At 46.9% G+C, this 14,335-nt stretch overlaps 1 protein-coding gene across 3 annotated transcripts in view; it reads right to left on the bottom strand.

The window, feature by feature from the left end:
* LOC144932790 (protein tweety homolog 1-like) overlaps positions 1-14,335 on the bottom strand; it is a 125,269-nt gene that overhangs the window by 85,157 nt on the left and 25,777 nt on the right. For all 3 annotated transcript variants that reach the window (XM_078857243.1, XM_078857244.1, XM_078857245.1), the window contains exon 2: positions 11,502-11,674. In XM_078857243.1, the coding sequence (XP_078713369.1) occupies positions 11,502-11,674 (173 nt within the window). The remainder of the gene's footprint in view (positions 1-11,501; positions 11,675-14,335) is intronic.

The raw sequence follows: 14,335 nt of genomic DNA, 5'->3' as shown, positions 1-14,335 counted from the left end.
TGATGAAGACACGTTATTTTAAAAAAATGCAACTTCATTCATCATCTCGACTTACAACTTTCGTGACTGCAGGAATTCATATTCTTTGGTTCTTTTGGTAAAGTCACGTAGATAGAAAATAATAAAATAAAATAAATAATAAATAAATAAATACCAAAAACTCACGACGTTTCCAACGCAACACAGGTGGTCGTCATCTCTGCCTGGTGACGACCGCTTGTGTTGCGATCGAAACGTCGTGAGTTTTTTTTATTTAAAAAATATTTTTTCATTATTTTATCATTTTTATTTTATTATTTTCTATCTACGTGACTTTACCGAAAGAACCAAAGAATATTCATTCATCATCGCTGCAGTTATAGGCAGGTGCAGTGGCACAGTGGTGATTATGCACCGAACCGTGAATCTGACTCCTTCAGATCAGCAGTGAGGGACATCTGAACATGTCCTGGCTTCCCTCCTTCACAACACTCACTGACCAACATGGTGAAGTATAGTCAATAAAAACATCGCCAACAGTGTGTATGAGGAGGCCTTCATCCAGCAGTGGATTAATAAAGAGCTATACGTTAGGATTGTGATTGCAATTATAGACCAAACATAACACCATCAGAAACACACTTCCAAAATGTGCTGTTGGCTCCCATTAAAGATTATATTAGCAGAGTTTGCTTAAATATCGTCACAAGTAACACCCTCGGTGTTAATTGCAGACTGTATCGACGCTTCATCAGCCGACGGCGGAATGGCTGCGCGAGAGATGGTGATGGTGGAGTGGAGGGGTGAATGGAGAGGAGAGACCCGTGAAGTGAGGGCGAGAACAGCTCTCACGACCGGTGGGGGGACACGGGAGAAAGCTGGATGTAAACGCACCTTATATTAAGCACAGCTGTGATATAGACAACACGTGCTCACATTGCACCGGGGGGGGGGGCAGTGCCGGATTAAACTCGTGTGGGCCCTGTAGCATCTATATATATAAAATCGCAAATCTGTCTGTCTGTCTGTGTGTGTGTCTGTGTGTGTGTCTTTCTGTGTGTCGCCGGACCATACGCAGTTTCATTGGACGAAATGTGAGGGATTTGCGAGACACGATTGGTCCGTTTGGTTTTCCACGGCGGTTGCCCCTGGCAACGGGTAGCGACGCATTCGCTGCGGGGTGGACGCCATTTTTAATTCCCGTAAAAAATATGCGCACGCATTAACACGCGACTCTGAGGTAAATTCATCAAAGTTTCACGTCCTCTTCACTCCCCTCCCACCCCAATGTGTGCAATTACTATTATAGGGTCGGTAGATAATAAAATTATAGCGATTAGACAGTATTATTGTAGCGCGGGGGGGGGGGGGAGGGGGAACGGCACCCGTACCCAGCCTCAGCCGGGTGGGCAATTTAGGCGAGGCCGGAGGCTCTGCACGGTACTAGGCCTCGACACCCACCACGCGACTCTGAGGTAAATTCATCAAAGTTTCACGTTCTCTTCACTCCCCCCCCACCACAATGTGTGCAATTACTATTATAGGGTCGGTAGATAATAAAATTATAGCGATTAGACAGTATTATTGTAGTGCGGGGGGGGGGGTGGGTAATGGCCCCTGTACCCAACCTCAGCCGGGTGGGCAATTTAGGCGAGGCCGGAGGCTCTGCACGGTACTAGGCCTCGACACCCCACCACACTATAGGCCGTACATATTACTGCACAGCGGCCCAGGAGATCGTGGCTGGGGGGGGGGGGGCAGGGGTAGCAGCCCATCTGTGTATATATGTAAGGTTATTAAGAAATATATTTTTCACCCGGGCAATGCCGGGTACTTATGGTAGTATGTTAAAAAGAGGCCCTAAATAAAAAAACACGTAAATATTAAAACATAAATGTTTTACTTACTTAGTAAAGTAATTGTATTTTTGTCATTTGCTATACAGCCAGATAATACGACAAATCGCTAACCTTAAACACCCAGTCGTTCATAAAAGTTGAAAGCGGTATAGTACTATAGTAATAGAGCAAGTGCAGACTCACTGAACCGGAATTGATAGCTTGAAAGCATTTATCGCGGGGACCTTGAAAGTGCGGGACCCGTAGCTACATATGTAACTACTTTTGCTACGAGGATAATCCGGCACGGGGGTAGGTAAAGGGATATCTGTTATATGAGCACGCTATGGGTGGAAGGGTGGCACGGTGGTAACACTCGTGCCTCGTAGCATGAAGGGCCCTGGGTTTGATTCCTGACTTGGGCGCCTATCTATGTGGAGTTTGTATTCTCTCACACTGTTCTGCCTGGGTCTCCTCCGGATTCTTCCGTTTCCTCCAACCGTAGCTTAAAAACACCCCCACACATTGTTCACCGGATATTGGCCAAAAACATTGCAATGATGACAAATGACCTGCCAATTACTCATTTGGGATCACGCACAGCAGCAACATCGCCTCCCGGCTACGAAAGCTTGGCAGGATCCTTCTGGAAAAAAAGCCGTCTTGAGACTCAGTGAGGCTTTTCTGGGTATATAAAGCAGAGTAATCATGACAGATATACGCACACCTGGCCTTGCTCCCAAAAAGTTGTGCTTATATATCCGGCTTCTACTGAATTTGGGGGGAGTGAATGTGTTGGGCCATGTCGAATGGTGGAGAAAGTGCATGGGCCCTCAGGCAGTCATCATCGCCATATCTGGCATCACTAAAAAGATAAAAGTTCATAAGTTGTGTCTGTACGCTGGCCAAACATGAGAAGATTCATCTACATGGTCCTTGTAGAGTGACAATTCATAACACGAATGTAAAAAAAAAAGATAGCATTCAAGAGCCACAAATGTGGCAAATTGCACGCTGGTCAAAGATAGCGTGCCAATTTAACGACTTCCAAATACATGGATTTCAAATGCAGTTCACGACTAGAGGCTGCGAGTATTGGAGAAGACGTGCACACATGGCGAAGCTCGTTAACCGAGTCGTCGTGGAAATCAACCCGAGTGGCGAGCGACCCTGAACGTCCAGAGGAGGGGTGGCGGCCTCACATAATGGAGTCGCCATAATAACAGAACTTTTGACTCCCTCATTTCCATTACGTCACCTCAAACAGGAACGGAAACACCGCGGGAGAATTTTAAACAATTCCGTTGCTCGAGCGGCTCACGTTGTGCAGCGCACAATGATTTCTTCGTTGCATTTCCCCCCCGATGATTCCAATCCAAGCCGCACAACAACACAACTGCCGTGACGCGAACGCGCGTTTGTTGTGCATGATTGGTTAACCCTCACCGCGTGAGACAAACAGCCCGACGTGCTGCCACGCAGCACAGTTGGTCCGTCATGGTGATGAGCGGCAAGATAATTATTAGAGCCACGTAAGCATCGTTATTAATGCATTTTAGTTACCGATGACCTGTAATTAATCCACGACTTGCTCAAAAGATGCCTCTCTGTGCCGTGTCGGTCGGGGTGGGGTGTTGACCATACTTCGCCGTGCTGGTCTGTGTGTGATGGGGAGGCAATGCCAAGGGCAAGTTCAAGAATGTCCTCGTCACTGATGTTGACCGTGGTCTTAAATCGGGCTCGGGTCACTGGGTTCATATTGCAGCACGCCAAGCAATGTGCTGCGGCTCGCCCCCCCCATGCATCTTAACACGTCTTCTTTGGGTCTTTCAGTAACGTCACGTCGATAGGTTCAAAGAAAATGACAAAAAAAACTACGACATTTCCATCGCAACACAAGCGTCGTCGAACGCTACATGGCTTTACCGAAAGACCCAAAGAATATTAATTCCTGCAGTCACGAAAGCTTCAAGTCAAGAATCTTAACACGTCCCAAATGTTTAGTCGACAATGCGTGATGGCCTTTGCGCTGCTGACGCAAGGCATTTTACATTGGTACCGCCTGTCGTCTAAAATGCGTCGAGCACTATCCTCCGTGCTATAACCACCGAGAGCAGACTTGTCGAAGGTGGTGGTGGTGGGGGCGGAATGGATCTCGCAGGAGCGGTAGCGGTCGATGACCGCTCACGGGCCGCTGGGCAACCGCGCGGGGCGAGACGGAGCGTGTGGGGCGAGATGGAGCGTGCGGGGCGATCGCGCCCAGTCTCCGATGAGGGGGGGGGGGGAAGGGGCCCGGCCACTCCACGCCACGAGGGCTGAACGGTTTGGGGGAAATATCTAATTGGGATTCTTGTGACAAATATTGCGATTAAAATGTTTTAAGTCAAGCTTCAGTTCAATATTCACTGTGTGATAGATTTCAAACATGTGATGGAGCATTACCACATGATACCATCAAAATATGAACTGCTCTATATATTATAATGCAAGGATGAGAACTTAAAATATATTAATTGCTTCCAACATGTATTTATTAAAAAAAGAAAATTGAAATAGAACAATCAAACATAGAACAATTGTTAAGTTAATTAAATACAGTTATAATAATAATAAAAAATAAAACAATTCCAATAAGAAAGTAATAGGACTTTTCAAATCGCAAAAAATCGCATTGTTTCGAATTCCGATTTCGATTTGAAATCGATGAATCTTTCAGCCCGACATGCCACGCTGCTGCCCGGGAGACGACTTCTCGTCTGTCTGTAGCAAGCGCAGGACCACGCCGGTGGCTCAACTCTGCTGCGTTTGTTGCCGGTGGTGGCAATAATTCCAATGGCCCACACAGATTTTTGTTTGTTTTTTCTTGGTTCTTTCGGTAAAGTCACGTAGAAGGGAAGTAATAAAATAATAAAAATAAAACATAATAAAATAATTCTCACGACGTTTCCCTTCTACGTGACTTTACTGAAAGAACCAAGAAGATGAATCCCTGCAGTCACGAAAGCTTTAAATCGAGATTTTTGTTTGTTTTTTCTCTCCGTAAATAATAATTTGTTCAAGGGGATTCTGAAACACGCGTCGCCCCTGGTCCCAGGTCTGCACAAGAAACCAAAGTCCGCCGATGACAAGAACGGCAGCGGGCCCGTCAAGGAGGCTCAAAGCATAGAGTTTGTTTGTTTGCTGGTTTTATAAAGCCCCACCGTCCATGTTGAACACAGCAGAGTCTCATCTCGACAACGCGATGCGACCCGACTGTGCTCTTTGTAAATTAAGAGTAACTTGCAGAGTTCTTCATGTGCTGAAATATATTACGGCATGCCAGCCAAACCATGTATTAATATATACACACACACACGTGTATGCCCTTTTATTTAATTCTGGAAAATATTTATATACACAAGCCGGTATTATCTTATACGAAGCACTATTTTAATACCACCATATTTCAGAACATTCTGGATCTGTTCGCTTCTGTCAGGGCTCAATGTGTACAAATAACTGAGTGTGCCCTGTTATGAAGCATTTTGGGAAATATAAAATAAACGACACTCAAAAGCTTTCATCAGAAAATAATAAACATTTCAAATCTGCCCTCCTGTTCAAATGAACATCCGACAATCCAGCAGTGTTTACTTAACATGCCTGATTCAGATGATGAAATCCCAACTGGTCCAGAGTTTTCTTGTTGATCAACAATGTCTGGAAGGTCAATAAACCAATCGACTGAAAATATTGGTGCGTTTAAAAAATGTTGGGAGGTGTATTTAATAATTATTGATTCTCCATGCACAGCACTCTGTGATTATGCGCGTGCAACAATGATTGCTATGCTGCAGGCGTGTCTGTCCCTTTGACGTAATGTTATTTACTTGGTGCACTTAAGTTGAGAGTATATTCGTACGCCAATGGACTCAAGTTTGTGGATGGGCGCTCAAGCTTCTCTGGGAGTGGAGGCACGGCTGCGACGATTGACAGACCCACCGAAGATGGCCATTAACCACTCATTCTGTTTGGTAGCAAATTACGGGTCGAGCTCGGAGGACATATTGTCAGGAAGTGTTACGAAGTGAGGAGAAGTGTCTTCGTAACAAAAGGTAAATGCACTCAACTTGTTTGGAAGACGGCAAGAGCTGAACCGGAGCCAGACAAGTGTCACCTCCATTCGGCGCTTCTCTCGTGAGCCCCGTAAATATCAGCAGAGGCAGCGGCGCGCGAGCGTGACTGGATGCTGTGTGTGTGGACGTACAGAGTCCCACTGACACAGTGAGTCCCACTAACACATCACAGAGTGAGTCCCACTGACACAGTGGCGAGTCAACTCCTTTGCACCGTGCTCTGAGGGCCATTGCCTGAAACGTCGGCGGGTTTTATATATCGTTTTCTCTTTCTAAACCGCAGTGTTATTGACGACTGCGTTGAGTTCTTGTCTTTTGCAATCGGGAGGACAATTACTTATCGAGTGACCTCGGGAGCTTACGTGAACGCAGAAATCTCCGAACACGCTTTGTTTTCCTGCGGTATTACTCTTATTTGATTCCTGCCCGCATACACATTTATACCCGATGAGTTTCTCATCACCACACGGAAGGCCTTGGAATTGGTGGAAGGTTCCAACTCTGCCCGACTGCAACAACGGAACAGCAGTCCCCGGGCAGGAGGCATTTCCTGCATTCTGATGCAAATCCCAAACAGCGGTTACCACGCTCTAGATATTTTTTTGCTGTTACTTCAATAGCGCTTCTGTTTGCAAATGCACGCCAATTAATCAATGGCAGCATCCCGGGGGCACGCCGATGAGCCCCGAGGGTAACGAGCGCGCGCTTGATTCGTAGCGGCCGTGCTTTTGCCTCGGTCTTGCGGCGTTCAAAACCGAAAGTTATCGCATAGTCGCAGCACGTCCTCCTCTCTCAGCCTCGACACAAAAGCCCTCGTCGCGGGTGTGGCTGAATAATAATAGGACTCCTGCTGCTTCGCTCAGCCCCCATGGCTGTGACCTCTTCCTGAGAGGATGCAACCAAGAGGAGTTCTGAACAACTGTGAATGCCGCCTAACAGCGCTGACGCGGCTCCTCAGCTTATTTTACTTATTTATCCAGGACAGCCAGTTGTAAGACTCTTATTCTAAAAACTATTAAACAAAAAAAAGTAACTTTTTTATTTTACCAGGTAAAGCTCTTTTTCAGAAGCGACCTGATCACAAATAATACCGCAATAGAAGTGGCTTGTCATGTAAACATTTATAGCAGTCATATACTCTAAAAGCATGATGTTGATTATAAATGTGGAGGGGAAAACCGGAGGACCCGGAGAAAAATTCACACGACCACGGGGAGAACATGCAAACTCCAATATACAAGTGTCAGGGTTGGGATCGAACCCACAATCTCCTGTATACAAGGTGAGGTAGTTAACATCTCACCACTGCAGCACCTATTCAGGAGGGTCCTGCATTGGGTTTTTATTTGCATGTTTTCAGCCAATGTATGATATTCTAGATTTGAAGTTTTCGTGACTGCAAGGATCCATACTCTTTGGTTCTTTCGGTAAAGTCACGTATTTTTTTTTTGTTCACCTACGTGACTTTACGGAAAGAACCAAAGAGAATGTATGATATGTTTATTATACATGTGGGAGTAAACTGAAGCACCCAAAAACCCCACCTCCTCGACGCCCACGGGAATGGAGTTTCTCAACCCTCGCTGCTGACTCCAGTGCTGCATCACAGGCAGCAGCCATCACTGCCTGGCTCCACAAACCTGCACCGAGTGTGCACTGTGCAGAATTAAACTTGCAGTGTCAAGGGTGTGATGCGTGGAGAAAGAAGAAAGGATGGGAAGAGAGAAGGAATGAGAGGTGCGAGGAAAAGGGTGGAAACGGAATGGAGAAACTGAGCGAAGGTTTCGGGGAGAGATGAGGAGGGGAGGCAGGAGGAGGCTCCTCCGCTGCACGGAGGAGTGGCGTGTGTTTTCACAGTGGGCGGCGATGGGGGGAGGAGAGTGGCTCAGGGTGGGGGTGGGCACACGGAAGTCACGTGGGTTACGGGAGGCTTGAGCTGACCGGGATATATATCCTCGTAATATAGCCCACAAAGGCATGGTGGGAATACATTTTCATCATACGAAATGAAGAGATAAACCTTCCCTTCTCGCTCAGCCACATTGCATCGTACGAGTGAAAACCTATTTTCCAAGTGGTGGCCAAATAAAGCAGACATCAAAAGTATTGCGCGAACGATCGTTTGGGATAATTACTGTCACTTAATGAGGAAATAATCAACCACTAGAATCAATTACAGTGACGGATGGACACCATAATTCTGGACTGGAGGCAGTAAATGTTCAAAATGTCACCTGTCACATCGACCGGCGCAGTGGGCTGCCACGGAGCAGCGTGGCCGAGCTTCTACAGCCATTCCACATCAGCGATTGTGAATGCATTCTTACTTCAACCCGAGCCCAAGCATGCCATACAAATTATTTTACAAAACCAGATTCGAATGAAACACAATTTTAACTAAATCCTCCCACAATTACACGAGCAAAAATCTCAAGAGTGCACGCACATCCGTTAAACCTTGCAATGAAGTCACCCACGCGCTGGACACGCACGGCCCCTTCGTAAACTCACTGCGGGATGAGGGTCTCTACGCTGTGTGGGACCGTACTTCACCACCCTGGTCAGTGCGGGAGGGTAAAGGTGGGGAGCATAGACGTTGGCACAGAGTACAGTACAACAATGGATTGTGCTGCGCTGCCGTCCGCTGACAACATAGCCAGCAGCAGCCGAAGGCAGCACGGAGGGTGGTCGTCCGTCCAACCGCTATCCAGGCTCAACTCTGCTTAGCTTCCAAGAGCCAGATCATTCTGGGTGATCTGGCTTCATTGCCAGGTTTATGAAGTCAACAGTTAAGGTTTGAGGAAAGAAACCACGCCGTACGGGCACGCGAGACCCACGGCAATATTCTCCTCATTCTCATCGACTCCGAGTAGCCTCCAGCGTGGCAAAAACAACAACAACGACGACGACAACAACAACAACCACTGCCCGCTCAAGAGCCTTATCAGCACTTACTGGACTCGCCCAGCATCTCCGAGGATTACGCTGGCTCGCTGTCATCTGTAACTCAATCTCGGGACTTCACCTATCGTGGCAGAGCAGGCTGCAATTCACTTGACCCCACACACTCGTCCCTCCCTCCTAGTTTGTTCAACGGATTTAACAACCGTACGTAAGGGAGAGTCGCCTGAGTGCGAATGACGTCGGCAAAACAAATTAGATTCACAAATGGGTTTGCCTTAAACGCGTTCATGTATTAAAGAAACCCCCAATGTTCATAAGCAGGATATAGAATATTATATCACCTTTGTGTAATATTGTCCAATTTTGCCGAATGACCAAATCGCCCAAGATGCACCCGATCTCTTGAGATATCAGAAGCTAAACATGTACAAGTCTGCATATGTGCATATGCATAGCGTTTAAAATAGCGAATGGAACACACATGTGGTCGTAATGATGAAAAACTTTTAAATAGGGGTTTTATAATTAATTTAGTTTTAACTCGAATATAATAAGAACCACCACCAACAACAACAGCAGCCATTGTCCCCGCGCTGCTCGTGCCAGGCCAGGTGCACTCCGAGGCCTTACCACCCACTCCGAGCATCTTACACACAGACAGATGTGCATTAGATCACACTCTGCACGTGCCAGAGCCAGTCCCACAGGCAGCAATGTGTTGTGGGCTCACAAGACATCGCAAGCCGAGTGGTGCGGTGTGTGCCCCCACACGGTGCCCGCAGGCCGTGCCCGCACCGAGCTGCCCGAGGGGTTCGCCATCGCGGCGGCCTCACGTCGCACATCTCTCGAACCCGGAGAGCGTCGCTAAGCACTTGCACCCTACCCACTCATCGCGTGCGCACGCCGTGGGAAAGTTCTTCTTGCTGTTGTGAATACAAATAAAATTGGCCAATAAAAAATTCCGGCAGGATGAGTTCATGCTGGGGTAGAAGTGGGTGGTGGCACAGAGGTTCACCACACGCTGTGCCGTGAGCCGGGGAGTTCGACATTCCGGTCATCGCTAGCATCAGTAGCACCGTGTGAACGAGACCTGAGCATCCCCCTCCCCCATCACCAACCCGCATTGACCAACGGGGTGAAGTACAGTCAAACAGCTTCCGCAACCAGTACAGCTTGGCAGAGGCCTTCATCCAGCAGTAGATTGACAAAGGGCTGTAAGTGACTGTAGTTTATTGTTGAATATTATATGAATGATATTACAGATTTACACTACCAACTCCCTAATCTAGCAATGTTAACCCTGGTTATTCTAAGCTGTAAAAGTTTTGGACTAATTTCCATAAAAACTCAATGTTCTTTCAGTTTTATTTTATTTTAATGTTGCTTCATAAGACCTGAAATTCTGACAACAAAACAGATTAACAACAACTACAGACCATGACAAATAGGTCATCTCGTAAATGAAATATCTTTTATTTTACTTTGCTCGCAGCATTGTGGCTCCTCCGAATGTGCTGTCGGTACAGATAAATCAGAGACACAGCAGCAAAACTACTGAAGCAGCCTCGCTCCGAGGCTGCAGGGAAGCGTTTTTGTGCCACAACACCAGTTGCGAACGGCAAGCGCCCGTACGCACGTAGCACTGGTGAACAGCAGACATCAAACAATTTGTCGCTTCATTTGGTTTAGTGGTTTGGAATCGGAGTGTGCATCACGTAAACACCTGCCAAGTTGAAATAAAATGGGCTCATGTGGGAACATTGGAAAATGAATACGATCTGTTTCGGTCAAAATGAAAGACAGAGTGAGATGGTGCATGAATGAAGTGAAGGTACATTTTTTCACATAAACTCGCAATGAAGTGTTGATTTGGCTTGAATGGATATTCATTCGCATACGGAATGTTTTGGACTTCCGTGCTAAATACACCAAGCGTCTCGCCACTCAAACCAGCCTGAGGTTTTGTTCAATGCCAATGGTAGCCCTCTGTCAGTGGTGGAAATTCCATATTCCTATGGTGGGTGGTAGCCGATTTATCAGAAAAGCACTGTTGATTTCCTACCAACAAAGTGGAATCAAGTTTAAAGTGGAATTCATTTTACCAAACTTGAAATGCCGAAATTCTGAGTTGAACTCCTGAACGACGGCACTGTATATTAAATCCCAATCTCGACAGATCTCAGCAGCTAAGTAGTGTTGAGCCTGGCTAGTGCGTGGATGGGGCGACCGCCATGCATGCCAGGTGGCCACGGCACGCTGCACGGCTTCCTTGTCAGCAGAAGGCTGCACTCCGCCATCGTCGCGAACCCTCACCGACCGTCGTGATGGAGTTCCGTCAAACAACCGCCACGACCTACACGGGGCACACGGAGGCCGTCGGCACCCAGCAGGGGGATTTTTCTTGTCAGGTAAGGCCCACTGAGCTATGTAGCTTTTTTTCAGAAGTGACCTGGCCACAGATGATAGCTCAACGTCGTGGCCTATCAAACTCTAAACGCGTGTTTCTAATATGTGGAGGGAAAAACCGGAGAAAAACCCACGCGACCACGGAGAGAGAGGCACGCAAACTCCAAATATACACGCGTTAGGGTCGAGCCCACGACCTCCTGCGTACCAGGCGAGGGAGATAACATCTCCCAGCCACCGCACGCGCGCACGGCCGTACCTGCAGATGAGCGTGGCCATGACGATGCACCAGGTGGTGCAGCAAACATTGGAGCGCTTCTGCGCCTCATCCTCGTGCCGGCGGCAGCAGCAGAGGCGCACGAAGTAGACGAAGAGCACGAGCAGGTTGAGCGCCAGCCCCGCCGCGGCGATGCCCACCAGGAACACCAGCGACTGCCGGGGGGGGGGGGGGCGGGGCACAACGCAACGGCCGAGAGTTCACGTTGACGTCCGGTGAAGCAGGCGACAAGTCGAGGGAGCAGCAGTCTCGTTTGCAAAATAGGGGAAGACAGACACAGCGGCACTATTTCTGTGATTTGAAAACAGTTGCTAAGCACGGGTCCAAAAGCCCAAACATCAAGCAGGTAGCAACAAACAGCACTAATACATATTTAATTGACAAGTTTAATCATGGGACCTTTCTTGCCAGTATCAAAATATAAGAATTGGGTTTAACCTTTCTGGCAATAAAACAGTTGTGTTAAGATGTTAAAACACCAAACAGAAACTTGGCAAGGAATCCTGTCTGCATTGTGTTGTTCGCCTTGTGGCGTCCTCTGGTCTAACGCCGTTTGAGACGAGGCTCTAAAGAAAGCTGTCTCTGGTGGCGACCAATCAGTTTCATAGACAATGCATATACCGTCAGAGCATGTTTTTGTTTGCATGTTCACAACAAGTATGCGTGGTTAATGCCGACATACAGTAAAACCTTGGATTGCGAGTAACTTGGTCTGCGAGTGTTTTGCAAGAAGAGCAAAATTTTTTAATAAATATAACGAGTGAGGTCTTGCAATACGAGTAGTACGTGTAGACGCTTTGTCTGCCGAGCGTCACGTGATCACAACTGATATACGAGTGCTTTGATATACGAGTGCTTTGGATTACAAACACGTTTCCGGAATGAATTATGCTCGCAATCCAAGGTTTTACTGTAATTCTTTGCAAAAGGTTTCTGTTTGGTCCTTTAACATCTTAACACAATTGTTGTATTGATATGTTTAAGCCGTTTCTGTGAATTGAGCGAGCTTATTAGAAGAAGTTGGCAAAATAAATTGAGGGAAGGGATTCCAGAGTTTAACAGTGCAAGGGAAGATGCTGCAAGAGAAGTGTTGTGACCTGCAGTGAGGGGGTGGACACAGCGTGGATGAGAGGAAACAGATAGTCTGGCAGACAAAGAATGCAACATGGGAGGAGGAATCAAACAGTGATGATAGCAGGAACAGTAACCATGGTAGCAGCGACAGCAGAGAGATAAGGAAGCGACTGACCGCCGATGAGCAACTGACTGGAGTGCATCAGCGAGTGCTGAATCATCACCCACGCCGACTGCTTCATATCGAATTCAGTCAAGTGCAAAAAACATGAAACTGGGTGCAGCACCCCGGATATGGCAGAGGGATTCTAACTTTGTTGTCGATGAATAATTCCTTTATTTTCGGTTGGCTCAGCGTGAAGGTATCCTGACAATTTTGAACTCTGACCCTACACCAAATCCAGTTGTCACGTGGGTGAATGTGCTAATTGATTTGGTTTATCAGCAAACCAGAGAAATGATCAAAAGCAAGCAACCCTTTCACAAATTTTTAAACGACGTTTCGCCGTAGATTACACCCAGCATCATCGGGTGTGGACAAAAGTTCAGCGCTCTGGTTGTAGAGTTAACATTATGGAGGTAACAGCGGCAAATAGCAAAATACCGTGAGCCGGGAAATGCGTTGGCAAATGCACAAAGATAAGAATGTGATGCGTAATGCAGGGACCTGGTTAGACGCACGGATAGTGGGAATGGGAAAAAGTTAAGAACAAATATGGAGAGATGAATTGGGCAGGAGGCAAACACCTTCGCAACCAAACAAAGCAGAAAAACATAATTAGCATTTTCATTGTTTTTCTTGAACAACAAAGCGAAGAATGTACTGCTATGCGTCTGTTAAATCTTTGGCCATGCAAATAAATCATCCCCATACATATGCATGCATACGTTTCACTGTACAGTGACGGCCACAGGATAAAAACCTCATTAACCAATGGATGACGAATCGACAGCCTGCAGCTCCGCACGATTGAAGCTGTTCAGAAATAACTGTGCATGATCTAACAGCGGGCACAGTGTGTGCTGTACACAATGGGAAACAGAGCGATCATTCAACCCCTAGTTGTGCTAAAATGGAAAACCATAATTCCACGTGCTTGCAATCATAGTTGCCACCTGTCCCACTGAAGACCCAAGCATATTTCTCTGTCGGCCCAGGTCTATTATTAAAACCGAGCCACATAGCGTGATGCAGTTCAACACAAAACCACCAGATCTCAAACACAGACGCCAATTCCCGGGTCAAACCAAGACGGGTGGCAACCCCAGTGGGTGAGTGAGTGAGCGAGCGAGCAAGCGAGTGGGTGAGTCGACCTAGATCTATTATTAAAACTGTGCAGCAGTCTTCTGTGATAACGGCAATAAAGTTCAACTAAATACTCCTGCCAGATCTCGGTAGAAATAAAATCCCTGCCATCCGGACACAGATGCCAATTCTCACAACGTACTGGGGTCAAACCGGGACAGGGGGCAAACATAGGCGTACGCCACGTGATTTGAAGTTGGGGTTGGTGGTTCACTCGATAATTATCACTGCGTGTTTGAAAACCATAATTGTATCCAGGGGATGTAGTATAGCAAGTAGATTGGTGATGAGCCATGTGCATTGTGAAATGCTATCCACTCTCTTTGTATTATTCCGGGTCATTTTTGGTAGGTTCAATTGCAATTGATCTGTGAAATGTTAACCCACGTGGAAAAGAGGAGATGATGATTTCTAAGTAATTATTATTTCTTGGCTT

Source organism: Lampetra fluviatilis, chromosome 5, assembly GCF_964198595.1.
Source record: "Lampetra fluviatilis chromosome 5, kcLamFluv1.1, whole genome shotgun sequence".
NCBI classification, from domain to species: domain Eukaryota; kingdom Metazoa; phylum Chordata; class Hyperoartia; order Petromyzontiformes; family Petromyzontidae; genus Lampetra; species Lampetra fluviatilis.
The sequence above is the reverse complement of the archived record's forward strand: the minus strand, read 5'-3'. Positions and strand labels throughout refer to the sequence as shown.